General features: G+C 54.1%; 2 protein-coding genes and 1 long non-coding RNA gene across 6 annotated transcripts in view; 1 reads left to right on the top strand and 2 right to left on the bottom strand.

Annotated features, from left to right (window-relative positions):
• The window catches only part of BCL9L (BCL9 like), a 28660-nt gene extending 27517 nt beyond the window's left edge, over positions 1 to 1143 (bottom strand). For all 4 annotated transcript variants that reach the window (XM_049109894.1, XM_049109899.1, XM_049109895.1 and 1 more), the window contains exon 1: positions 190 to 1143. The gene's annotated coding sequence lies outside the window, so the exon portion shown is untranslated. The remainder of the gene's footprint in view (positions 1 to 189) is intronic.
• An 8781-nt stretch (positions 1144 to 9924) lies between these two features.
• On the bottom strand, positions 9925 to 24935 carry LOC112671229 (uncharacterized). The gene is made up of 3 exons (XR_003143470.2): positions 24746 to 24935; positions 18521 to 18688; positions 9925 to 10269 (listed from the first exon to the last, which is right to left on the bottom strand). It is a non-coding gene; the product is annotated as an uncharacterized LOC112671229 (long non-coding RNA).
• Positions 21606 to 26054, top strand: UPK2 (uroplakin 2). The gene is made up of 6 exons (XM_025465302.3): positions 21606 to 21847; positions 23012 to 23836; positions 24484 to 24615; positions 24765 to 24903; positions 25137 to 25207; positions 25574 to 26054. Exons 2-6 carry the CDS (start codon positions 23761 to 23763, stop codon positions 25708 to 25710), a joined length of 555 nt encoding a protein of 184 aa, XP_025321087.1. The 5' UTR covers positions 21606 to 21847; positions 23012 to 23760; the 3' UTR covers positions 25711 to 26054.
• Positions 26055 to 26484: the final 430 nt, after the last annotated feature.

Below are 26484 nucleotides of genomic sequence, written 5' to 3'. Positions count from 1 at the left end.
GCGGCCCCGAGAGCAGCCACCACTCACCCTGGGGGCGTCCCCCACCCCTCCAACAGCCTGGGGGCGCGTGCCAGAGGGCAACAGACAATTAGACTGGGTTCCCCCCTCCCCAGTTCAAACTGGATCTCCCTCCTCGCGCCGCTGCCTGCCTGGCATGACTTTCGCCCTCGGCCCCAGCCCAGCCCTCACCTCGCGCGGGTCGGGGGTCCTCACGCCAGGCCGGAGCTGGACGCCATGACCGGGTCAGGGTCGGTGACTGGATGGGGTCCTCCGGCTTGCCAGTTGGAGGTGCGGAGGGGGGCGGGCAGGCGGTGATCTTTTGATCCTGGACGCCTCGATCTCAACACCAGCCCGGCCCGGGAGAGGGCATCCGGGGGTCGCTGGGCGCCTGGGTTCCTGCCTCCCAACCGCCGAGCATGGTCGTGGGCGCCGGACAGCGGCGGGAGAGCGTGCACGCCGCCCGGCCCGGGGCTCGGGGCTCGGGGCTCGGGGCTCGGGGCTGGGGGCTCGGCCCCGACCCTCACGGCTCCGGCTCCTGCTCCTGCTCCTGCTCCTCCTCCCTTCCTTCCTTCCTTCCTTCCTTCCTTCCTCGCTTCCTTCCTTCCTCGCTTCCTTCCTTCCTTCCTCCCTTCCTTCGCCTCCTCCTTTCACTTTCCCGAGGCCCGCGGGGACGGCGGCGCGGGGCGGGGAGGGGGCTGTCTGGGCGCTTATTGTTGGTCGGACGCCGAGGGTCCGGGTCGCAGCCCCCGGGCGGCGCGGCGCCGGGGGACCCAGGCGTGCGGGCGTCCGGCCGGCTGGCTCCGGGCGGCGGCGGTGGTGCAGCGGCCCCGGCTCCGGGGCATGTCCGGCCACTGGCTCTGCCGCGCGCCGCCGCCTCCCCGGGCTCCCCTGCGCTGCCGGAGCCTCGCTCGCCCCTCCACTCGGCTCCGCTCCCCAGCCTGAATAAGCATCGGGGCTCTCTGGCTGCCTCCTTCTGCCTTCATACCAGAGCCCGGAGAGGCCCCTGTCAAAATAAGAGCTCCCCCATCTCGCTCGCCTCCTCGCCCAACCCGGCTCCCCCAGCCTCCCAGTGGTCTGACTCGGTAAGGCGCCGGCCGGCTAGCGGGAGGCAGGTTGGCCCGCGGGCGGGGAGGGGGCTTCTGTCTCTCTCCTCCCCGCTCCGAGGGCCGGGCCAGAGGCGCGCCGGCAGCATCCAGGCTGCAGAGAGGTTTCACAAACTACCCTCCGGTCTACACCGATTGGAAGGGGTGGGGGTCACCTGGACTCCCCTCCACCCCCAACACACACACACACACACACACACACACACACACACACACACACTACTGGGTCCCCTTTTCACTGTGCCCACCCACATTCATGATGCACTGAGCATCTCTTTATCCATCTCTCTTTCCTAGTGGACCAGGAGGCCCTTGAGGGCATAGACTGAATTTTTTCACCTCAATCCTTAGCACAAACTGGATGCTAAGAAAATGTATAAGTAAAACCTTTGTCTTCTCAAAAGAACTCCTAACCTCAAAGTGCTGCACGTGCACACGTGCACACATACACACACACAGCCAAGACCTATAGGGGGATAGATGCGACGAAAAAGATATTGTAAAGTGCTTTCAAAAATCGAGTCACAAATGTTATTTCAGTGTTTACCACAAACCTGTGAGAAAAATGATATGGCCCCATTACACTGGTGGGAAACTGAGCCTTACAGTAGTGAAGGACCTCCTCAGGGTTACATGGCTAGAAAGTGGTAAGCCCAGGAGAATTTGGAACTCCTTATGCCAGGACACTTTCCCTATAATCCACTGCTCCCACCCCAAATTAATGCTGACAAGTATCAAGACAGCTTCAGGAAAGAAGAGGACTAACAAGACTGTTTGCTCCTGATATGTGGTTCCACTGCCCTCTTCCCTGCCCCTCCTGGGTCCCCGGATAGTCCTCACCCTCTCTTCTGACTACCTATTATGCCTCTGCCAACCAACAGAGGACCTACTTGTATGTTTTGTTTCATATATATATACATTCTCATATTTCATATATATATATATATGTTTGGTTGTCCCAAACGGTTCCCGAGGGCCCAGCCCATGCTTCCTATGCCTCTCTATTCTCCACAGCATTCAAGTGCTGGGTTCATAGTAGGGCTTCTGTAAATACTCACTTGCTGGGGGAAAACAACGGCAACAAAAAACACAAAAACAAAACAAACCCTCACTTGATGGGTTGATAATGCCAGCAGCAGCTGGACACTGGACAAGGTCTGAGCAGGTACAGGGGGAGATGCAGGACAAACCCTGAAAAAAAGATCACATGATAACCCCTGTGTGTGTGTGTGTCTAGTATCAGTTCACAAAGCATCTTCATATATATTGTATCTAGATCATGTTTTGATCCAATCAGCAAAACTTCCCCCCAATGCCTACTAATTGTGGTGCCAAACACCAAGCCCCGTTAGGGGTTGAACCATCACAACCTCATGAAGTAGGGATTCTCACTTAAAGGAAAACTGAAGCCCAGAGAAGCTGAGTGCTAGTGTGAAAGATCCTAGAGCCTAGTACCTGACCCATGGCAAGCAGGGTTTAATTTTCTCTTTCTTTCCAGGGTCCAGAGGCTATAGTACAGCCAGCCAGAAGGCAGAAAGGGCCATTTCTCAAACAGGATGCTTGTTAGGAGAAGGGTCCACCCCATATATGTGGATCAGTCTCCCGCTACATACATGACAAATCACATGGGCATGTTATGATCCTTTGGCACAACCCCCGGTTCACAGGAGATCCAGAAAACAACGCTTGCAGGAGATGAGTGATGGCTGTGTTGCAAAAGGTCTGTTAAATGTGGAACGCAGTAAGTTCAAGCGTACTTGGCATGTCCCGTGGAGCAGCCATGTAGAGCGCTCCCCTGGGTGGGGCTGTGACTCATTCGCCCAGCGTAGGTTCCAGGTTGGGATGCGGAGCTGGGCTCCGGGCAGCCACGAGTTCTGGGTGGAACCCTGGAGCGAGCGAGGAGAGCCGGAGAGGGGCTGGCGGCCCAGTGCTGGAATCGAGCGGCTCCCTCTACTGGCGAACTCGAGGAATCGCCGGGTGTTCCCGTGCATCTGTGTGTCACTGTGTCACGAGGAGTGTCACAGGTGTGTCAGCGAGTGTCAGTGGAAGTACCGGCGTGGGTATGGGTGTGTGAGGGTGCCGGCGCCACGCGGGCCTGTCTCTGGAGCCACAGAGTGTGCACACACAACCACATCATGTAATACAATTCACTTTGGGGCTGGAGGCAGGGGGGTGCGGGGTGGAGGGGCGCGGCGCTAGGGCCGCTGATTATCTGAGATTACTTCGCGAGGTGATCGGGACAAGAGGATCCTCCAGCTGGGACTCCTCACTAACCTCCCGCAGGTGGGAGGGGTTCAGGAAGGGACTCTAATCCCCTAAAGCAACGAAGGACCCAAGAAAGGGTTAACTTCGAGCCCTACAGTGACTTCAATCATTGGCTCAGAGCACCGTCAGTCAGCGTCCTGGGGGCGGGGTTTTCGGGGCCGCCTTCGGACAGCCCAGGGCCCCTCACTTGCCCCTCGACCCCCACATCATTTCACTCCTGGGCTGCGCCCACACCCCCATCTTGGTGGAGACCCCTTCCTGGGCCTGGAGGAGGAGCGGATGCGGGCATCCTGGCTTCTGCACTCACTCCAGCTGCCTGGCTTCCTGATAGATGGTGATTATTATATAATAGACCTGCTGGACAGAACCGTGCCAGCGCTCGGAACACTTTGCCCCCTCCTCGAAGCGTGCCCCGAGGCTTGGCACCGGCCGCCCAGAGTCGGCTGCCCGGCTCTGCCGGCGCCCCCGGCACCAGCTCCCTCCCGGGGCGGGAGAGCCCCCTGAGCCACCTTCCCGGGTGGACCTGGGGCCACGTCTTGCGATGGGGCGGGCGCCAGGCTGGGAGTCGGGCGGGCGCCCGGCAGGTCTCAGTGTCGGCCTGCGGAGTTTGCCTTTCCCAGCGCCTCGCCGGGAATCGGGGACCCACCTGGCCCCTCCAACCTGAACTTGGAACTTGGGAGCCAATAGAGGTGGGGCTAGGGGGCGCAGGGGCCAGGATCGGAACGGGAAAGAAGTTTGGGAGAGGTGCGGGGGGTGGGGGGGCAGGAAAAAGGAGGCTGGGAGAGGGGGCCGGCGGGGGCAGTGGGGGAGGGACTCTTATCCTGACAGGGCTCCCGCCTTCCCCGACTGGAGGGTTTGGAAAAACTGAGCAGGCAGCCAAGGCTTGGCTGGAAATCCTGCAGCCCACCCTCCTGGGGACACAAAGCTGGAGGGCGGAGGCTGGGCGGGGGAAGGGAGCACGACCCCGGGGAGGGCAGGGCCTCTTTTGGGGCTGGGGGCCCAGGGGCCAGGTCCCTGGGGAGGGGGTTCCTGGCGCTGTCTCCCTGCAGTCTGCTTCCCCCTTCTTCTCTCCCCCCCTCCTCCTCTCCCCCCTCCTCCCCCTCCCCGGCTCCAGTCTTGCAGATTGCGGGCAGACTTAACTCCTTGCGCGCCAGCCGCGTAGACTCCGAGCTGGGGACGCCGGGAGGGAGGGAAGGAGGGAGGGACTCCGGACCCCGCTGCCACCACGGTTTAACACCTTGTGGCCCGGAACGCAGTCTCGGGATCGGGGCTGCTCGGAGCCCCGGGAGGCTGCCGGGTGCTGGAGGACAGACGCCACAAAACCTGGCACCTGAGAGCTGCGTGATCCGGTCCATCCTGCTGCCAGATCTTAATTGTCTCCCCTCCCGCCACCGCAGTCCCCCGCGTCCCTCCCTCCACTCTTTGATCCCCGCGCCCCGCCGCCCGGCCCCACTGGTCGCTACACGGTCTCTGCCAGAGACCGAAGGCTGCGGAGAACCCGGAAGTCTGGCTTCCGCGGCTGCCCCACCTTCTCCGTACCGCCCGCGAGGCCCAGCGCAGGTGACCGCAGCCCCGGTGCCCCTGGCCTCCGGGGGGCTCCACTTTTCCGCGGAGACAGCTCCGCCACGGAGGCAGGGGGTGCCAGCCTCCAACAGCTCCGGCCGGGACGAGGGCCCGAGGAACTGGAAACCCTGACGTCGCCTCCACCCTGGCGCCCCTTGCTTGGGCACCACCCCCTCCGCCATCAGATCGGCCTTCCGATTCTATGAATGACTCTGCCTGAGGGAAGCCGCCCAGGCTGGGCAGGAAGGGGTTAACGGGGCTCCCCGGCTCCGTGTGGGAGCCAGGTGAGGCACCGCCCCTCTTGGCCTCCAGGTGTGTGTGGGTGGGGAGGGGCAGGGACCCTGACCTAAGGGCTGCTTTTTGTGTGCCCCCTGGTGGCTAGATGTGGCCTAGCAGGTGCTGGCACGGGCTGTGCTCAGGTGGGGTTGGGTGGAAGGAGGGCTTCGGAGACAGCTGGAGTGCTCCTCCCGGAGGAATAGCACTTCCGGAGGTAAAGAAGCCTCTGAGGAGGCGCCTGGAAGGAGGCAGAGATGGGGAGCGCGGAGGGGGAGAAAGGGAAGTGCTCGTGAGCGCCTAGAATCCCTCCAGAGGAGTTCTTGTAGGGGGAGAAACCCAGGGGGCTCTTGGCTGGAGGGGAGGGAAGCTTTGTCCTGCTCAGGGCTGAGACCCTTCATCCCCTCCACCGAGAAGCCCTCCCAGGTTATTGGAGGTCATGCTCTTGCAAGCTTCCTTCCTCCTTCTTAAGTTTTCCTTTCAGTTGCCTTATTTCCCTCCCTCTCCCCCTTTCCCATTACCGTCTAAGACTTCCTTCTTCTAGGGGCGGTTCACCCAAACAGGGAAAAGATTCTGTCCTCCTTCCTTTCGGGCTGTGATACCAGACTCAACATTTGCCTTTTCCTCCCGGAATCCTTCTCTGACCAACCCCCTCTACTTGTTCATTCACAAAGTATTTTTGAGGGGACTCCTTGGGTAACTCAGTGATTGAGCATCTGCCTTCGATTCAGGTCATGATCCCAGAGTCCTGGGATCAAGTCTCGCATCGGGCTCCCCACAGGGAACCTGCTTCTCCCTCTGCCTATGTCTCTGTCTCTCCTGAAGAAATAAAATCTTAAGAAAAAAAAAAGATTTTTGAGGACCTACTAAGAGCAGAGCGCTGGGGGATCCCTGGGTGGTGCGGCGGTTTGGCGCCTGCCTTTGGCCCAGGGGGCGATCCTGGAGACCCGGGATCGAATCCCACGTTGGGCTCCCGGTGCATGGAGCCTGTTTCTCCCTCTGCCTGTGTCTCTGCCTCTCTCTCTCTCTCTCTCTGTCACTATCATAAATAAATTAATTAATTAATTAAAAAAAAAAGAGGGATCCCTGGGTGGCTCAGTGGTTTAGTGCCTGCCTTTGGCCCAGGGCGCGATCCTGGAGTCCCACGTCAGGCTCCCTGCATGGAGCCTGCTTCTCCCTCTGCCTGTGTCTCTGCCTCTCTCTCTCTCTCTCTCTCTCTATCATGAATAAATAAATAAATCTTTAAAAAAAAAAAAAAAAAGAGCAAAGCGCTGGACCAGACAATAGGTATGTGTCGGTGAACAAGACCGATGTCTTGCCCTCAGAGCCTGCAGTCTGGGTGGGGACAGACAAGTGAACAAATGATCTCAATGCAGTGTCTCGAAGCCTTGGGGAGCACTTAAGAGAGACCCCTATCCTGGACTTGGGAGTCTGGAAAGTTGACTGCAAACTCAGGGCAGCATCTGAGCTGAGACTTACTATTCCCACCTAAGGTGTGGTTCTGGCCAGGCAGGCAGGAGGTCTCACCGGAGGCCTAAAGATAGACCAGGAACCCAGCAAGGGATCTCACCAGATGTTATGAGGGAGGAGGGGAAGATCTGTAAGGCTGCATTCCCAAGCAACCCATTTCTTTTCTTTCTTTCTTTTTAAGATTCTAATTTTTTAAGTCTCTCTACACCCACCTTGAGGCTCAAACCCACAACCCCAAGATCAAGAGTTGCAAGCTCTACTGTCTGAGCCAGCAGCAGAGGCTCCCTCCCCGCAAACAATCCATTTCTAATAAATTCCCGGAGTCACAAAAGAAAGAGACTGACTTGAGAGTCAAGAGTATGTGACCTTGGCCTAGTCACATGTGACCTTGGCCTAATCACACCCTGTCTCTGGGCCTTAGATTTTTTTCAAATGTAAACCAAAAGGGTTGGATGAAATTATCTTCAGGCTCTTTATCTGGAAGATAACAATTAAACAGCAGGCTTGGTTAGTGGGGAGAGAAACACTCACAGAGCTCTGGTGGGCTCCAGGAGGGGGGAGTGGTGTTCAGAAGCCCAGGAGAGGCTACTAGAGGCAGGGGCCCAGAGAAAGCCACAGTTACCTCCTACCCCTCACCGTGCACCTTGTCTGGAAGTTCTGAGTCCTGGGAACATCTTAATTTCTGCCATCAACTGATAGCAAGAGCCTTTGTGAGATTGTGCTAGGAGGAGAAAGCATGGGGAGAGGCACTCACAGGATACATTTAGTTACTGCATTAATATGCTCTTAGGTAGCACTAAAGAGCTTTTGTTTTTAAGAGATAGAATATTCACAGGTGGGGGCGCCTGGGTGGCTCAGTGGGTTAAGCCTCCCACTCTTGGTTTCCGCTGAGGTCATGTTCTCAGGGTCTTAAGGTGGAGCCCCGTCAGCTCCCTGCTCAGCGCAGAGTCTACTTAAGACTCTCTCCCTCTCCCTCTGCCCCTTCCCTGCCAAAAAATGTAAATTAATTAAAAAAAAAATAATGTTCACAGGTGAGGAGACTGAGGCCCAGAGTGGTGCTAGGATGGTGGCTGGTGAGTGATGGCTGGCAGTGGTGCCCAGGCCTCCTGATTTCCAGTCTAGACCCTCCCCACCACACCACTACAGTGCTTGCTTCCAACTTTCCATTGGACTTCTTCCTGTGTCTGGCTCATTTCCCTGTGAGGCCACGAGATCTGGGAAGGCAGGCTTGGCCTCCTTATCTGGACATCCCCCAGAGCCTGGTGCAGGACTCTGAACACAGGGAGGGGTGCTCAGCTGCCCCAGGCCCCCGGCCCCTCCCCCCTTCTCTCTCATCAGGACTCTCTTCACATGCATGTAGCTCCTTGGCCCAATGGATAAATAGCATCCCTGGACTGGGGACAAATCCCTGAGCCTGGTGTCTTCGTCCCAGCCAGGCCTAAAACCAGCTCTGTGACTTCAAGCCAGCTGATGGACTGTCCCGGGGCTCATTTTCTCCATCGGTCAAGACCCATAGCCGATTCTAACTGCTAGGTAGGGCATTTGTAACTTGAAGCCTCAGATTAGGAAATAGTTTTACAAGACATACCTCTGAGGTAAGAGAAGGAGAAGAATGTTCCAGTCTTTTGGGCAGAATCCCACGGCCTCAGGACCATGTCTGCTCTGTCTGCTGGGACTGGGGTTACTGCCCCATGGGGCACCTATACCCTGGCACTGTGCTGGATCCCACAAAAGTTGCAGGACAGGAAACCTAAATATATTCTAGGATCCCATGACCCGTATAATCTCCCACAACCAAGAAGAAGGAATCCCAATTTTTATTTGTATCTCCTGATGATCCAACTCATAAGGTACAGCGTCACTTGTTAAAGGTCCCTTTCCTCTTCTATCCCGCCTCACCAGGCAACAGCTTGGACTCCCTCTCTGCCCGTCTCTGTCCTCTGTAGTCAACACAGCTCTTCTGGCTCTCTTTGCCTGCTCTCCTGTCATCATATGGACTGGCTTAGCCTGTCGGGCTTCATTACTTTCCTTTCCTTTCACCTGTTACCCAGATTCTCCCCAACACATAGGAAAGCTGCCAGGCTCCTGCTTCCCGTAGCTCACCTGCTACTCTCTCAGTTCTGTATCATAGCAGCCCTGGAACAGAGCAGCCAAGACAAGATTTCCAACAGGTGAAGAATAAGATTATCTTGGGGCTGAGGGGAGGGAGACAGAGGGAGGCTGAGAAGGGTCAGTGATTAATACATTCTGATCCTGTAACAGGTACTACAGGCACCTGCCCGCGAGGAGCTTATAAGGTGGAGACAGTTACAACACAATAAAAGAAGGTAAATAATTAAAAGATGTGGACATGATGTAATCATGCAGGTTGCATCCTCAGGGAGACCTTCGGAGAAAGGGGAGACTGACCTTGGGTCCAGGGGAACAGGAGGGCTTGATGAGGGCGCAGAAAGAACAAAAGGAGAACTCACAGATCTTGGTGGGAAGGGGCCTCAACAAAGACCAACAACCTGGGTTACTGTTCTTTCTGATGTGCAACTGCCTCCCCCACCTCCCACCACACCCCTCGAGCAGTATACCACCATCTTCTTGAACCCCTCCAGTAGCGGGGAACTTACCATCTCCTAAAGCAGCCCATTCCGTTTATGAACATTTGTGGGGGTTTTTTTTTTAAGTAAAGTTTATTTTATTGATTGATTTAAAGTAAGCTCTAGGCCCAACATAGGGCTTGAACTCATGATACTGAGACCAAGAGTCACATGTTCTTCTGACTGAGCCAGCCAGGTGCCCCAGTGAATGAACATTTGTTTTTCCTTCCTTTGAGCTGAACTCTGTCTCCCAGTGGTCTCCACTTTTTAGCCCACACACTACCTCTTGGGGTCACACACTGTGTGAGTCTAATTTTTCTTTCCCATGATAGCCCGTCACATAATTGAGCTTTAATGATTCCTCACTCTTCTCCTCTCCAGCCTAAACATTCCCAGTTCACTAAACAGTCACTTCCATGATGACACCTGGCCAACTTAGAATAAAGCAGGACTATCATTCTTTTCCTTTATTCCAAACATTATATCTCTTATTAATATGGCCTAAAATTGAATTTACTTTTGGCAACCATATTATGCTGATGACTTACACTGAACTTACTAAACCCCTTGATTCTGTGATTCTGTTTCACCTGAACTACTACTTATCTCTCTCCCCCTCCCACCCTCCCCCTCCCCCTCCCTCCTCCTCCTTCTCACCTGAATTGCTTCTAAGCCATGTCTGGTCCATTATGCATTGCTGAGGTTTTATATGGATCTCTGATCATTTCATCTTGTTAGGTTGGTCTGTTATTCTATGCATGGAGATGATTTGGGAATCCTCATCTTGTCCTTCAAAGTGTTTACTAACCCTCCAGGCTTATATGAGTGAGACATGACACTGTATTTTCATATAAGATAATAATAAAAATCTTTAACAGGCAGAAATGAAGACAAAACCCTAAAACAAATGTTCTCCTGGTTGATACTAATCTGTGTCACATTGAGAAGTAAGAAGACACATGCTTTTGTAGGTGAGATGGGGTCATATCATCATGAGTCTTGAAAACCTAAAGGAAGAATAAGAAAATTCAGAAGGTTTTTGAGGGACACCTGGGTGGCTTAGCGGTTGAGCACCTGACTCCGCCCAGGGCATGATCCTGGAGTCCTAGGATCGAGTCCCACATCAGGCTCCCTGCATGGAGCCTGCTTCTCTCTCTGCCTATGTCTCTGCCTCTCTCTCTGTGTATCTCTCATGAATAAATAAATAAAATCTTTAAAAAAAAAAAAAGAAGGTTTTTGAGTACGAAAGTCTTATGGAAGCAGGTTGATACAGGAAACAATAAAATAAAACACTAACTTTGGAACTTTACAGATCTGAATTTGAGACCTAGCTCTGTTTGCTTTCTAGCTCTAGAACTTTGAGCAAATTACTTTAACCACTCAGAACATCAATTTCTTCTCCTGTAGAATGGGATAATACGTACTCTATAGATTATTGTGGCAGTTAGATGATATATATGAAAAACCTCATACCGAACAGGCTCTTAATAATTTGGGAAGAAAAAGCAGAAGGAAGGAGGAGAGAAAAAAATGTGTTTATGGCAGGTAGGTTTGGTTTCTGAGGGGAGGCTACATTTATGATAGACCCAAGTAAAAAGTCCAAGTGTGAAGTGAGACTCTAGTGAGGCCCACATTGACTTGCTGGATGCTTGGTCCAGAGCAACACATACGAAATGGTAGAGGGCTAGAGGCAGACGTGGATGATATTTCAAAAGGAGAACTGATTGACCTTGGATGATGTGGAGAATGACAGGGAGAGGAGATTCAGGTAGCAACAGGGAAGTGCAAAGAGGGGTGATGGATTAGGGAAGAAGGGTTCATGTGAAGAGTGGTGGAAGGAGGCAGGACAGTCTGACATCCCAGTGGATCTGATGGGTGAGCGGGTGGAGAGATCAAGGGGAACTGTGGGGAGGAGGAGGAGTGAGTTAGGTGTTTGGGAAGCACCCCTGGTGGTGGTAGCTGTAGGCATTGTCTCTGTAGGTCTCTGTAGGGCCACCAGGTGGGAAACCAGTCAAGAACACTACCCTATCAGACACCCCAACTCCCCCCCTCCATTCAGAGCCGAACAGATGGACGTGACCTTCCGTTCCCCTTGACATCATGGGCCTCGGTCCATGTCCCTCCAGGACTCCCTGCTGCCCTGATAGCAGAAGGACACAAGTTCTTGTCTAGCCATCAGACTGTAGCTTGTTGCTCCCACCCGGGCTTGAAAAGGGAGAGAGGGGCAGGGGGGGAGCTGTAGGAGCTGTAGAAAGAGAGATTTGGCCAGAAGCAGGGTGTGGACAAACCAGAGCAAGAGAGTAACAGGGAAGGTGGGAGATAAAGAGCAAGGTGAGCACCACGAGTATGTAGAAATGCAGGCTGACAGAGGAGGAAAAGAGACTGAAGAAGGAAGCAGAAAGATTTGCCGAGAAACTGATGAAGTGCAACTGAGAAAACTGTTGCCATGGTGACGGGTCCAGAGGAAGGAGTAGGAATCGAAATCGGATTATGAGTTGGGGGAGTGGGGAGGGGGTTGTTCAAGACCCAGAGAGGGTGGCCCCACCCCGGGCCCGCCCCTCCCAGCCCCCACTGGCCCGAGGACCGCCTTTCCCGGGGGGGGATCTCCAAGGCCAGCCCAAGGAGTGCAGTGAGAACAGAAGCGTGGGAGGGACGGGGTTCTGGCACTTTCGCTGCCCCCCCCCCCACCCCTGGGCTGACGGGGAACAGATCCGCACTCCCCTACCCCCACCCCCAGCGGGCCTCACTGGCTCTCCGGACAACTCTCTCCACCCACCCCAGGTTCTGCCCTCCTGTCTCTTCCTTAGAGCCCCCAGTAAAGAGAGAGAAGGGGACCTGTTTTAGGAACCCACTGTGTGCCAAACCCTGTGTCGGGCCCCCGGTGGCTGCATCACTGAGTCCTGACCCCAGCCCCTGGGGTGGGTGCACTTCCCCATTGACAGCACACTGGGATGGGGTCCCAAGCTGGAAAGTACGGCCCGAGCTGGGGTGCAGTCCCCGCTCCGGCGTCCCAGCCATCCGCTGTCCTCCTGCCACCCCCCCTTCCCACTCCCCACTTCCCTGCCCGGCACCCCCAGGGCAGGGTGGGCGGGATGGGAGGCTGGGGGAGGGCCAGCGCGAGCCTCCGGCTCCATCCTTAGAGCTGGAGAGAGGGGGACCCTCGAGGCAAATGCGCCACCGCCGCGGCGGCGAGGCTGGGGCTGAGTGGGAGGCGCAGGGCAGCTGGGCGCTCAGGGCTGCGGGGAGAGGGCGGTGGGGGCGAGGGGAAGCTCTGAGGCGGGCGTTTCCGGCAGAGCTGGGGAGAAACTTCCAGCAAGGCCGAGGGGGGAGCCCTGAGGCTGCAGCCTGGGGCCTGTGAGCGCAGCCGGTGCGGCCGGGGCGCTGGTGCTGGCTGCAGGGCCTCGCCGCCCGGGCGGGGGGAAGCGGTCTCCCTCTCCCTCCCCGGGGCTGCTGTACAAATACCAGTTTTGTAAAGGGCACCGGATCTGCTGTGCATATCAAACAGGCCCCGAGGACCCGGGAGAAGGCAGAGTGCGGCGGTGACCTTGGGTAGCCGCGCCCAGGCTGCCCCTCCTGCGGCCGAGCGCTGGGATTCCCAAGGATTCTGGCCCCTTCCCCGGCCACCTTGAAACACCTCCCTGCTCCCTCCGAACCGCCCCAGCCCCAGCCTAACCGGAAGTTGAGGGGAGGTCAGAAGTGGCTGGGCCCCAAGAGGAGCTCGGGTCACAATTCTGTTGGTCCCCTGTTGGCTGGGCCTGAGCTCCCAGGGCCCTGCCCCACACCCCTGTAGAGAGAGGGGGGCCAGGGGTTGGGCTCCTTCCTCCTCGGGCCTGGAGGGAGGGCTGCCCCACCAGCTCACTTCTGCTGCTTCTGTTCCTTCCTCCACACTCCACCAGTATCCCAGAAAGCCCCTCCTGACCTCCCTCCCTGGGTCCATCAGAGGTTCCTACAGACCTGGAAGCCCCCCTGCCTCTCCGCCTGAGGTACAGACAAGTCAGGTCAGGAACTGGGGGGGTGGGGGAAGAGAAGACTCTTCCTACCTTCTGCTGCCTTCACTTCTGCCCTCTGGAGGCTGTTGGTCTCTGGGCCCTGAATCCCAGACCCAGCTCCACTGAGATGGTCCGTCCTTCAGGACCCTCTGCCCAGCCCAGTTACCCTCATCCACACACCTTCACTCCCAGACGGATGCAATCTCCGTGACTGCTGCTTGCCAAAGCAGAGGAGCACATTTCACACTCTCTCCCCTTCCCCGTGAACCAGTTGGCTGCAGAATGTGGCCCCTGGAAGCATTCCTCTTTGGGTACCTGGGATACCACTACCCCCTGGCTCTTCTCTTTTTTCTTTTTTTTAAAGATTTTTATTTTTTATTTTATTTTTTTTTAAAGATTTTTTATTTATTTATTCAGGGGGGGCGGGGGGGCAGAGACACAGGCAGAGGTAGAAGCAGGCTCCATGCAGAGAGCCCGATGTGGGACTCCATCCAAGGTCTCCAGGATCACGCCCTGGGCTGCAGGTGGTACTAAACTGCTGCGCCACCCCACCGGGGCTGCCCTAAAGATTTTTATTTATTTGAGAGAAAGAAAGAGAAAATGCATGGGCAGGGGGAGAGGGAGAAGCAGGCTCCGCACTGGCCAGGGAACTGGATTTGGGACTCAATCCCAGGACCCCAGGATCATGACCTGAGCTGAAGGCAGACGCTTAACCCACTGAGCCGCTCAGGTGCCCTTCTTTTTTCTTTTAGGGAAGCTTCTCGGTCTCCTTTGCAGGTTCCTCTTTCCTTTTGGCCATAATGATTTTCCTCAGGCTCTGTGCTTGCTCTTGTGTTCTCACTGGTCTCTGCTCCTCCTGGAGGCCAAGGCTGTCACACCCATGCCCACAGCCTTCCTGAGCTCCAGACCACACGTCAAACCACCCTCCACACACCTCCAACCGGGTGTCCTTCAGGCATTTCAGCGAGTTCAAAAATGACAGATCTCCAACCCCTCCCCACAAATCCCCTCCCACCACCACTGAGACTCCCCCAACCCCCCCACCCCCATGATGGTACTGTCGATAGTACACACACACACACACACACACACACACACCACCCCCTGACTAGCGACTGTACCACCATCGGCCCAGCTGCCCAAACCAGGGCCTGGGAGGCATCCTTCACTGCTCCCCACCCTGCCCCACAGCCCTGGCCGTCAAACCATCACCCCCGAATTTCCTCTTTGCTCATTTTTTGCCCAGAATCTTATCTCAGCAGTGTGTCAAGAGACATCTAAAATATCTCCCAGCTATTCATCCAACACAGTCTCTACAGTGCAGCAAAAATCATCTTTATAAGATACAAATTTAATCATGACACTCTCCAGTTTAAAACCCTCAATGGCTTCTTTTTATCCTCAGGATAAAAATTAAAATTCTTTTTTTTTTTTTAAGATTTTATTTATTCATGAGAGAGAGGCAGAGACACAGGCAGAGGGAGAAGCAGGCTCCCTGCGGGGAGCTCAGTGCGGGACTGCCCAGGATCACACCCTTAGCCAAAGGCAGATGTTCAACTGAGCCACACAGGCATCCCCAAAAGTTAAATTCTTTAAAAATAATAAAAATTCTTTAAAGGGGCTTACAAAGCTCTTCATCTGGTCCCACCTGCTTCTCCAATGACTTACCCAAATTCTACTCTAAACCTCCAGTCCTTTAATGAGGCTTGAGGGCTCTCTCAGCTGACAACAACCTCCCTTTCACCCTTCCCTCCTTCCATCTTCTCCCTGCTAACTCCTACTCAACTTTCAGATCATCACTTATTTACTACTTCCTCCAGGAAGCCCTCTAGGACTGTCTAAGCCCATGGACGTTGCCCCTTCTGTGAGGAGCCTCTTTGGCAAGTCATTTAACGTCTCTGACCTTAATTTCCTTGTTAATACAATGAGGACAATAACAGTACCCACCCCTCCAGAGGTTGCTATGAGGATGAAGCAAGAAAATAAATGAAGGACTTAGTGCAGCACCTGACATGTGGTAAACACTCGATAAATAATAACTGTAAGCATTATTTTTCCTACTAAAATCCCGCTGCAGTGTAGTGCTGGACTCCAGTATCTCCCGGGAGAGCAATCGTGTTCACCTCCCAATGCCCAGTACTTAGCCCAGTGACTGGTACAAAGGCATTTAATAAACATTTATTGAATAAATTAATTCATGTTAATTTGGCCACTATTATTTCTTGAGCAGATTTGCTCTCTTTCAGGCCTAAGGAGAGGCTTAATTACCCCACAATCAAGTCTCCACCTTCTCCTACAATAATTTTTCTCTGACCACACTAAATTTTGCCACTTCCCTGCTTCAGCCCTGTCAGAGGCTCCTCCTGTGGAAAACATGGTGGGCCAGGCCTTTGAAGGATGGTTGCGTCTTCACATCTGCCCCTCCTCTCCTTCTCCTTCCATTGTAAGCCCCCTTTGCAGGGCTCTGGCCACTGGTTACACTGAACCCCTGGCTGCTTCAACAACCCTCCAGCCTCAAGTACTTTCTTCCTCCTTTCTCAGTGGCACACCTACTCCCTTTCTAAGTGTCCTGTCCCAGATGACACAATCTGGGGCCCCCAGGGGTGAAGCTGGCCTCAAAGATGTGTATCGTTTGGCTCACAGAGTGCATTTCATAATATATATTAGTTTAGAATTTGAAAATAAGAGCACTTTCCCTACAAATGCAGCTGTCTGGCCTCTCTTGGGAAAAAAAACAACAACAACAGAGGAGGCTCAGTGAGCAACCCTAGGATCCCCTTTCTGGAAGGCAATACTTCTGCTTTATCCAGAGTTCCTGCTGCTGTTTGACTCTCTCCAGTGGGTCCCGACTTCACTCACTAAGTTTTACTGCTTTTGTAATCTGCCCAGCTCCTGGAGTCACTGGTCTACACCTCCCATTGGCCCCACAACTTTGTGCTCCATCCAGCGGAGGACCTTGGCTTTTCTTCCCTCCACCCCCCCCAACCACCTGGATAGACACCACTCTGTCCTGTCCCCGTCCACACATCCACACTCCCCAGTCCCTCGCATTCCCTGCTCCTCTCACATCTTTATTGGACAGTGACCTCACCCTGCAGTGCTCCTTCCATTCGCATCTGACACCCCTTCTCATAACTAGCCCCCATCTTATTCTCCAGGACTCCACTCTGGCCAGTACCTTCCACTTTCCATGCCTCGGAAACCTGAACCCTGAGTCAGTACAACCTGACAGTTTTATCATTTCTGCACTCAAGCTGTCGTGTAACTAGAAAAGCTCCCAAAATGTCAAGGTCAGTGTGATGGTTAAGTTTATGTGTCAACTTGACTGGGCCGTGGTGCTCAGATACTTTGTCAAACATTATTCTGGGTGGCTCTGTGAAGATGTTTTTGGGATGAGATTCATATTTAAATCAGTGAACTTTGGGGCATCTGGTGGCTCAGTCGGTTAGGCATCTGCCTTCGGCTCAGGTCATGATCCCAGGGTCCTCGGATCAAGTCCCGCATTAGGCTCTCTGCTCAGCAGGGAGTCTGCTTCTCCCTCTATCCTTCCCCCCTGCTCATGATCTCCCTGTCTCTCCAACAAATAAAGTCTTTAAAAAATAAATAAATCAGTGAACTTTGGGTAAGGCAGATTAACCCATGGTATGGTGAGCCTCATCCAATCAGTTGAAGGCCCTAATAAAACAAAGACTGAACTCCCCTCCCCCAGAAAGAAGGAATTCAGCCAGCAGACCACCTTTGGACTCCAACTGCAACTCTTTCCTGGGTCTCCAAGCCTGCCTGCCTCCCCCTTCAGATTGTGGATTTGCCAAGCCTTCACAATCACATGAGCCAATTCCTTAAAATAAACCTCCCTCTCTCTGTACACATCCTGCCTGTTCTGTTTCTCCAGAGAACCCTGACTAATGCAGCCAGTGCCCCTGAAGACGAGCGGTCCCCAAACTCAGCTGGGCCACCGCCACCACACAGCCTTCCTCAGGGCCCTTGGGAGCTATGTCCTCTTCTCCCCACAAATAGCTACTCAAACTCGTACCCTCCCCCCGCAGACCCCAGATCCTTCTCCCCACTGAGTTTCCTACTTCCCAGAGAAAGTGGAGTCCATCAGAAAGGAGCTCCCTTAATTTGCTGCTTCCCTCTTGCTGTCTTTCTCCCCCACGGTCTCCCCACAAAAGTATCACATTTCTCTGCATTGCTGCCCTAGAGATAGAGAGAGAGAGACAGAGAGAGAGAGAGAGAGAGAGAGGAATTTCTATGGCCAAAAGCTACTGTCTCCACCTCTGATCTGAACCCCATTATTTCCCTCCTCCAAAGCCTCTGCATCCATCACACCTCTGTCTCTCCTCTATCTTTACCTTTAAAAACACAACAGGTGGGGCACCCAGGTGGAGTAGTCAGCCAAGTGTTTGACTCTTGGTTTCGGCTCAGGTCATCATCTCAGGATCATGGGATCGAGCCCCATGTTGGGCTCTGCACTCAGTGCAGTCTGCTTGTCTGCTTGATATTCTCTCTCTCCTTTCCCTCTGCCCCTCCCACTCATGCTCACGCTCTCTCGCTCTCTCAAATAAATAAATCTTAAAAAAAAGACCTACAGCAGGTGAGCCTTTCCCGTACCCCAAGTTCCCTTCCAGTTCCCTGTCTCGTTCCCTTCCCAGCCAAGCTTCTTCAAGGAGCAGCCTGCACAGTTCTCTCCCTACTACCTCCCCTGCCAGTCATCTCTGGAGTCTGCCTTCCTCACCTGTAGGACGCTGCCCCTAAGGATGCATGACCCCCGAGATGCCAAGTCCAGTGGACATTTCTCAGTCCTCACCTTCAGTTCTGACTTTCATACCACTCGACACCTCCTTTTTGAAATTCCCTGTCCACTCCCTTGTGGTTTTCCTCCTCATTCCCATTCCTCCGTCTTCAGCTCTCCTCTGTCCGTCTGTCCTTCAGACGCTGTGTGTCCCAGTATCCTACCTTCTTCTGTCTTCTCCCTCCCTTCTACACATCTCTCCAAGGACTAAGATTTCAACATCACGATTTTAACCACTCCCCCACCTTCCCTCTCTTTATCCTGCACCTGTCTTCTGTGTCCCAGACTCATTCACCCAACTAGGAAAATGTCATTTTCATCTGAATTTCCCAAGATATCTGCATTAATTGTCTATTAGCAGCTTGTAAAAAACAAATATTCTGAGAATCAGGAATCTGAAAAGACTTAGCTGGGCAGTTCTGGCTCTGGGTATCTCATGAAATTGCAGTAAAAGATGTTGGCCTGGGCCACAGTCACCTGAAGGCTTGACTTGGGCTGGAGGATCTGCTTCCAGTCTTGCTCATTCTCATGGCTGTTGTGTAGGGGCCTCAGTTCCATGCTGGATGTTGGCAGGAGGCCTCAATCCCTTGTCACGTGGACAGGTGGACCTCCCCATAGAGGTGACCCCATGTCCTCCAGAGTGAGCTATACAGGAGAGAGCAAGGAGGAAGGTGCAAGTCCTTCTCTGATCTAGCCTCCAAAGTGACCATTGGTTCTGCTGGATTCTACTGGCCACACAGACTAACCCTAATCCAATGTGCCAATCCTTTACCCACTGCCAATCCCTTCCCACACTATTTCCAAAATGTTCTTTACATAAGTAAAACTCTTCAAAGGCTCTCTGTTTCCTTCAGGGGAAAAATCAAGCTCCTTAGTATAGGATACAAAGCCACAGGTGACCCAGCAGGTGGCAGGAGGTCTAGTCCTACTCATCTTTGAATGCCTCTTTCTAGCCAAGATGTATTTATTCACAATTCCCAGAAGATGTCAGGATAATTCACTTCTCTGAGCCTTTTTATATGCTGTTCCCTTTTTGGAATATCCCCTTCCGCTTATTTCAACTGTCTCATTCTCCAAAACTCAGCAACTTGAGAGCAGGAATGGTTTCTGTGTCTCATCTGTCATGGCACCCACCACAGAGGGAATGTTGAACAAACGTTTACTGAGTGGAAACACGAGTGGGCAGGCAGTTCCTGTGTGCTTGGGGCCCCAGTGGTGTGGTTGGCATACAAGATACAGCCAGCCCACATCTCATCACTTCCCCCCTTGGACTACCTTTCCTGCCCAACCATTTCCCTCTGCATGAATGACAGAGTTGGAAAAACAAATTCTGATTTGTGTGTGTGTGTGTTTTTTTTTTTTTTAAGATTTCATTTATTTGAGAGAGAGAGACAGAGCACAAGTAGGGGGAGATGCAGAGGGAGAGGGAGAAGCAGACTTCCTGCTGAGCAAGGAGCCAGGTCATGGGATCATGACCTGAGCCAAAGGCAGACGTTTAACCGACTGAGCCATCCAGGTGCCTCTGATTTCTGTTTTTTAAAATATTATTTTAAGTAGGCTCCATACCCAATGTGGGGCTTAAACTCACAATGACCTTGAGATCAAGAGTCACATGCTCTACTGACTGAGTCAGCCAGGTGTCCCCAGATTCTGATTTCTATCCCGCCTCATTAGCTACTAGCTCTGTGACCTCAGGAAACTCATTTATTGCCTGTGAACCTCTAGTTTTCATCTGCAGTAAGGGTAAAAGGAGAAGAAGATAAGATGAATTACTTAAATTAATATTTATTGAACCAGATATCGTGCTAGGCACTCTCAAATAAATTAGCTTGAGTGATGGTCATAATATCTCAGTGAGACAGATTTTATACCCTTTCTACAGAAGAAGAAACTGCATCTCAGGGTACTCAGGTAGGTAACATGGGCCAAGGTCACAAAGCTGGAAGAAGATTTGGGGTAAGTGATTGTATCTTGGGAGCATTAGAAAAAATAAAGGGGCATCCAGGTCTCTTCCAGTTCTGCATGGCATGGGTTTTCCCCCCCCCCCCCTCACCTTTTTCCTCAGATCTCAAGGATAGAGAGGCTCTGCCATTTCCCATCAGACCAACAGGTGCTGAGCACTACATCTCACTTCATGGTCCAAGTCCCCAGGGCCCCCTCCCCAAGTCTGCTCCTGCTGATTATGACAATGATTTCCAGCATTCCTTCTGCATCTTAATTTTTTTAAGATGTTATTTATTTACTCATGAGACACACACACACACACACACACACACACACACACACAGAGGCAGAGACACAGGCAGAGGGAGAAATAGGCTCCATGCAGGGAGCCTGACATGGGACTCAATCCTGGATCTCAAGGATCGTGCCCTGGACTGAAGGTGGCACTAAACCGCTGAGTCACCCAGGCTGCCCTGCATCTTTCTTTTAAAGCATTTTTACACCTGTCACATCTCACTAGATGGCAGAAAAGGAACGAGTCTTCCCATTTTATAGGTGAGACAACAGAGGTTCAAAAGGACTTGCCTGAAGTCACACGGTATCACTTATCAGCAGGAGGACAATAGTCTCCAGCAAAGGCTCACAGGCCCATGGAGTTGAGTGGACACGTTTCTGGCTGACCGGCAAGCAGACTGGCGTTGTAGAACAAGAACCACTGGCATACCAGACAGACCTGGGTTCTGAGATCCTCTGGCTACAAAACTACCACAGATCAAGAACAAATACAAAGCACCGTAGTTCAGAAAGACTAGGTCAGTGTCAGGAGCCCATCTTCTAGTCCAGGCAGGATAGAGAGATTAAGAACTCCTTGGAGGCAGAAACTTATTTTGCCTTTGTATACCTGGTGCCTAGCGCAGTTCTGGCACTTTTTTTTTTTTTTTAAGATTTTATTCATCCAACCATGAGAGACACAGAGAGAGAGGCAGAGACCCAGGCAGAGGGCGAAGCAGGCTCCATGCAGGGAACACGACGTGGGACTCGATCCCCGGTCTTCAGCATCATGCCCTGGGCCAAAGGCAGTGCTAAACTGCTGAGCCACCCAGGCTGGCCTAGTCCTGGTAGTTAATACATGTTTGTTGACTTGGGTATGGGACTTGGAAGGAAGGGAGCAGAAGAGGAAACTTGAGTGAGTTTAGAGTCAAGAATCCAAGGGAGAGACAGGCTAGAAAGTGTGAGTCCAGGAGAGACACTCCAGGCATTTGTGGTCCTGGTTTCTTTACTCTAAGCCACGAGGACATCCTCCAGAGGCGCGGGGTGCTGTGGCTTTAAATGACTTCAGCGTGTCAATGAATCCGCTCTGCTAAAAGAGTTATCCTCTTGCTCCTGCGCTTGGCCTCCCCCTCCTCGCAGCTCCCCAAACCCTTCTCGGCCGCTGTGATGGGATAATTAGATGCGAGAGCTCAGCACAGATGATGCTCCAGTTGCTTAGCAACTAATGGTTTCCATGGAGACCGCAAAGCACAGCCTCCAGAGCAGCCAGTGAGCAGCTCGGCAGGGCAGGGAGAAGACGCAACTCTCAGTTCCTCCAGAAACCTGGGGAGGGCCGGGGTGGGGAAGGGGGGCTGGAGGCAAAAGGGAGGGCTTAAAGGCACAGGGCCCTGTTATCCCTTTAAAATCTGGTCAGAGCTCTGCCCTGCCCTACCCCACTCTGTCCCACTCGTAATTTCAGATGGGTGGTGGGCTTAGGCGCGGACCGCCACAACCACCCTGCAATAAACTCAGCCTCTTCTTTCTGCTTCCTGGTCTGTGACTGAAATGGGAAGAGATACCTCCCAAGCCCAAGCGTAAACATCCTCCCAGGTTAGTGCTGGGATTTGAAGAGTACCAGAAGACCGCCTCACCCCCTAGGATGCCACCACCCAGCTTGTCCCTTCTCTCCAAAGTTCTCCTCACTGTGCAAATGGTCCTCTTTCAGTTTGTAGAATGAGAATGTAGGATCTGATCAGATAAAGGACAAAAGCCAAGGTGCAGGAAAAACAGAATTCAATTCTTCACCCCAAGACAGCCTATGCTGGGAGACTGGGGGAAAACACCTGCCCCTAGTCTCCACCTAAGAGAAGCCAGTGTGTGTGTGTGTGTGTGTGTGTGTGTGTGTGTAGGGGCATACGGTACAGAGCATGTGGCTATTCAGCGTGGGCCTCTCAGACTGGCATCCATCGGCATTACCTGCAAGCTCATTAGAAATGAAGACTTTCAGGCTTCACCTAAGACCCACTGAATCAAACTGCGTCTCAACCAGAGCCTTAGTGATTCACAGGCACAGTAAATGTGGAGAAGTGCTGGTCTAAGACCCTCCTACCCTCTGCTTGGGAACCCCTGAGTTCTCTTTTTAATTTTTAAAAAAGATTTTGTTTATTTATTCATGAGAGACACAGAGAAGCAAAGACATAGGCAGAGGGAGAAGCAGGCTCCCTCTGGATGCAGGACTTGATCCCAGGACCCCGGGGATCACACCCTGAGCCAAAGGCAGACACTCAACCACTGAGCCCCCGGGGCATCCCTGGGTCCATGAGTTCTATCTTCACCATCACCCCCTGCTCACACTCCAGCTTGAATCTCCCCCTCCACCCTGGGGGTAAGGACGCAACCCCACCTACCCCTCATTTCCTCATGGGACCCTGGCCCTTCCCTGGACCAGGGAAGACAGGATGGTTCGTGATGCAGAGACATACATCAGCACTCCCTGTGCAGCTCTCGGCCTCTCCTGGCCAAGCACCCCACCTTCCACAAGTGACTCCTTCTGAGTCTGTTTCCGCATCTGCAAAAGGGACCCAGTGACATGTCCAGCTCACGATAGCTGCAAGGATAAATATGTTGGCACATGCCCTGTGCCCAGAGTGGATACCTTCTCCTTGTTGCTCCTTGCTTTCCGCTTGCAACTCCTCCCTCACTTCTGTCTGACTGAGCACAGGGGTGGGGGGTGCAGTTGGAGGAGCTGGGTCTCCTTTTCTTTTCTCTTACCAGGTGTCTCTCCTCTCTTCTCAAGCAGCTCGACAATGGTTGCTGACCAAGGCTGACGGTGCCCCCTCCCCCGTCTCTCTGAAAGTCTTCCCTAACATCCCTTCACCCTACTCTCCAGAAGAATCTGAAGCCCCACACACTCCCTGGCGCCAGCACCCTTAGGCCCCTCCCACAGCAGCAATATCTGGGCCTTGGGGGACACCCCATGAATTGGAACCCTTGGCTCTGCTGACGCCATTCCCCTACTACCAGCTTCAATTTCCCTCCCATCCTTGCCCGGCCGAGGCCCTGTCAGGAGCTCCCTGCCCTGGCATCAATCCCCTCTTCTGGCATACCAGGGCAATCTCAGAACTTGTCCCCCTCCTGGAAGACTCCCACTGTCTGGGGGAGCAGTCCTCTACGGGCCATGCTCCAGACACAGGGGCAGACAGGAATCCTCAGGCCCTAACATGTGGGAGTTTCAGAGGAAGGGGTGACTTCCACCTCCACCTTAGTTACCCTGAGCCTCTGCAGCTGACTAAGCCAACAAGATCCAGCCAGGGCATCCCCACTTCTGGCCTGAAAGCCGGCTCCCCATCCTGAAAAACCTGTCTGGGGGTCTGCCCTGAGGCTGTAAGACCCAAAGGGCAGGTTGGACAGGATTCCCCTCCAGCCACTCCCACCCCAAGACAAAATCAGCCACCCCAGGGGCCCGGCCTCACTTGCCTCCGGAAGCCAGGAAGCCACAGCCAGTTCTAGCTCCTAGCCCAGCTATGGCCTCCCTGCTGCCAGTCCGGACCTTGCCCTTGATCCTGATCCTGCTGACTGTCCTGGCCCTGGGTGCTGCAGGTCTCTGCCATCTCTGGTGGGCTGTGGGGAGGGCAACCAAGGCCTGCACGGGAGGCACTGTGCCCTTCGGGGCTCTCAAAGAGGAGCTAGTCCAGCCAGTTGGGGGTGGAGGGGGTGGAGGGCCGGTGATGGCAGTGACCAGGCATCAGTCAGCCTTTAAGATTTTTAAAATTTACTTATTCATGAAAGACACAGAGAGAGAGAGTAAGAGGCAGAGACACAGGCAGAGGGAGAAGCAGGCTCCCAGCGGGGAGCCCGATGCGGGTCTTGATCCTTCGACCCCAGGATCACGCCCGGAGCCAAAAGCAGATGCTCAACCACTGAGCCACCCAGGCGTCCCCCAGGGCACACTCCTGGTCCTCTTTCAAACCCAGGAGGCAGAGAGACATGGGGAGCACCCAAAGCTAGGAATTGGGGTAAGGTTGGTGGCTGCCCCCTCCTGGCATCCGGAGCCAGCGGCGAGGGGGACCGTCCAGCTTCTGCAGCCCAAGCCTGCCACCTGGTGGTCACACAAGCAAAGGCCCGTGTCTGCCAGCGAGCGGTAGAGTGGAAGGGGAGGTCTCTGCACCCGTCGAGGCGGCCCCCAGATCTGATGGTGGGGAAGGGGATTGGTTGCCCCCACCCCGAACTCCCTCTTGGCCCCCCAGACTTCAACATCTCAAGCGTCTCTGGTCTGCTGTCGCCGGCGCTAACGGAGAGCCTGCTAGTTGCCTTGCCCCCCTGCCACCTCACAGGGGGCAACGCCACACTGATGGTCCGGAGAGCCAATGACAGCAAAGGTTTGCTACCCCCTACCAAGGTGGCCCCTTAGTCCCTAGAGGCCCCTCCCCAGGGCACCACCAGCACCCCTTCTCCCGCTCCTGCCTTCCCCCTCTCCTTGGGGCCTCCAGACACACAACCCTCACTCACCCCCTGATTTCCTGCCCAGTGGTGAAATCTAGCTTCGTAGTGCCTTCCTGCCGTGGGCGCAGGGAGCTGGTGAGTGTGGTGGACAGTGGGGCTGGCTTCACAGTCACCCGGCTCAGCGCATACCAGGTGACAAACCTCGTGCCAGGAACCAAATACTAGTAGGTACCAGATCCAGGCCTAGAATCCCTGGGGGAGGGGGTGCAGGGAGAGAAGATGGGTGCTGACAGTTGGTGGTGGGGAGGGATCGGGTCAGCTTGGGGTGAAAAAGTGAGGACACAGCTTAAGGGGTCAAGGACGGGCCCCTGGATGCCTGGGCTCCCTCTCTCTTTTCCCAAGGCCCAGATGATCACTGAGGAGTCTCTCCTCTCTCTCCCAAACCCCACCTCCAAAGCATTTCCTACCTAGTGAGGAAGGGGTCGTCCACCGAGTCCAGTAGAGAGATCCCAATGTCCACGCTGCCTCGTAAGTCTTATCAGGGCCCCCAAATCTTCCCTGGCCCTCCCACCCCATCCCCCATAGTTGTCCCTCCCTGTGCTCCCTTAGTTTCTTTGCTCACCCGGATCCTGAGCCTTTGGCGTTTTACCTGCCCGTTGACTCATCTCCTACACTAAAGGTCCTACGTGGGTAGGCACTGTGTCCAATTAATTTCTGTATCTTCAGTGACCAACATGGGAGATGCTTCATAAATGTTTACCTGATGGATGTGTGGATCAGTTGACTGGTTGGATGAATAAATGGATGGAGGACAGCTGGAGGAGACAGAGTGCCTGGGGTCGGGATGGGGGCTCCTCCTGCCCACAAAGGCCTCCCCCATCTCTCTTCTGACAGGAAGGCAGGCGGAATCCATTGGGCTGGGAATGGCCCGGACAGGGGGCATGGTGGTCATCACAGTGCTGCTCTCGGTCGCCATGTTCCTGCTGGTTCTGGGCCTCATCATCGCCCTGGCCCTGGGCGCCCGAAAGTGAGGAGGCCAGCGCCAGGCAGCAGGCCTTCAGGAAGCCCAGGACACGGTGCATTTCCCCAGCCCACGGCTTTGCCCTCTGTGCCCGCTTCCTCTCCTGAGAAGAGGCCTGCTCTCAGGCCTCAACCATGGGGCTTTGGCTTCTTGGGTGCCTTCACCTCTCCTCCCTGCCCCTCTCTCACTGGAGCCTCACCTCCCAGCACTCCCTATAATCCCCTCAGCCCACTCCTGTCAGAATCAGAATCAATGCTCCTCCCACATCACCTCCTTAATTACCACCCGACCCCCTGCCAAGAATTCACCCTTCCCTCAGGGCCAGAAGTCCCCTCAATAAAGTGTGATGCCACATCTGCCCTGTGTTTCCCTTCTGTGAGCTCCACCTGGATGGGGACAGGACCTACATCAGGCAGCAGAGGCTCCCAGGCCCCTCCCTACCCCACAACCCAGAGCTGCTTCCGAAGGAGGCAGGAAGGCCTAGATGAGATTAGCAGCAGGAGTCAAGAGTTCTCAGACCACACCTGGGCTGTGGGTTTTGCAACCCTCCATCCTCCACAGCAGGCAGCAGGCCACCCTCCAGGGCTTGGTGCCCTCTGTGGGAGGGTCTAGAGGCCAAAGGTCTTGGGATATTGGGAGAGCTAAAGGAAGTCCTGGGGAAAGGGGTACAGGCTCTGACTGGAGACAAAGAGGGCCACCAGGGTGACACCTTGGACAGGGTGCTAGGGATGGGAGAAGTGGAGAATAGGCTAAGGGGCCTGGAGGAGGAAGCAGAAGTGAAAGA

The sequence above is a fragment of the Canis lupus genome, chromosome 5 (genome assembly GCF_003254725.2).
Source record: "Canis lupus dingo isolate Sandy chromosome 5, ASM325472v2, whole genome shotgun sequence".
Lineage (NCBI taxonomy): Eukaryota > Metazoa > Chordata > Mammalia > Carnivora > Canidae > Canis > Canis lupus.
The sequence above is the reverse complement of the archived record's forward strand: the minus strand, read 5'-3'. Positions and strand labels throughout refer to the sequence as shown.

Bases quoted from the DNA above. Each gene is read 5' to 3' on its own strand.
- UPK2 (XM_025465302.3), top strand. From the start codon at position 23,761: ATGGCCTCCCTGCTGCCAGTCCGGACCTTGCCCTTGATCCTGATCCTG. The intron at 24,616-24,764 runs GTTTGCTACCCC...TTTCCTGCCCAG, and splicing joins GAGAGCCAATGACAGCAAAG to TGGTGAAATCTAGCTTCGTA. The intron at 25,208-25,573 runs GTAAGTCTTATC...CTCTTCTGACAG, and splicing joins CCCAATGTCCACGCTGCCTC to GAAGGCAGGCGGAATCCATT.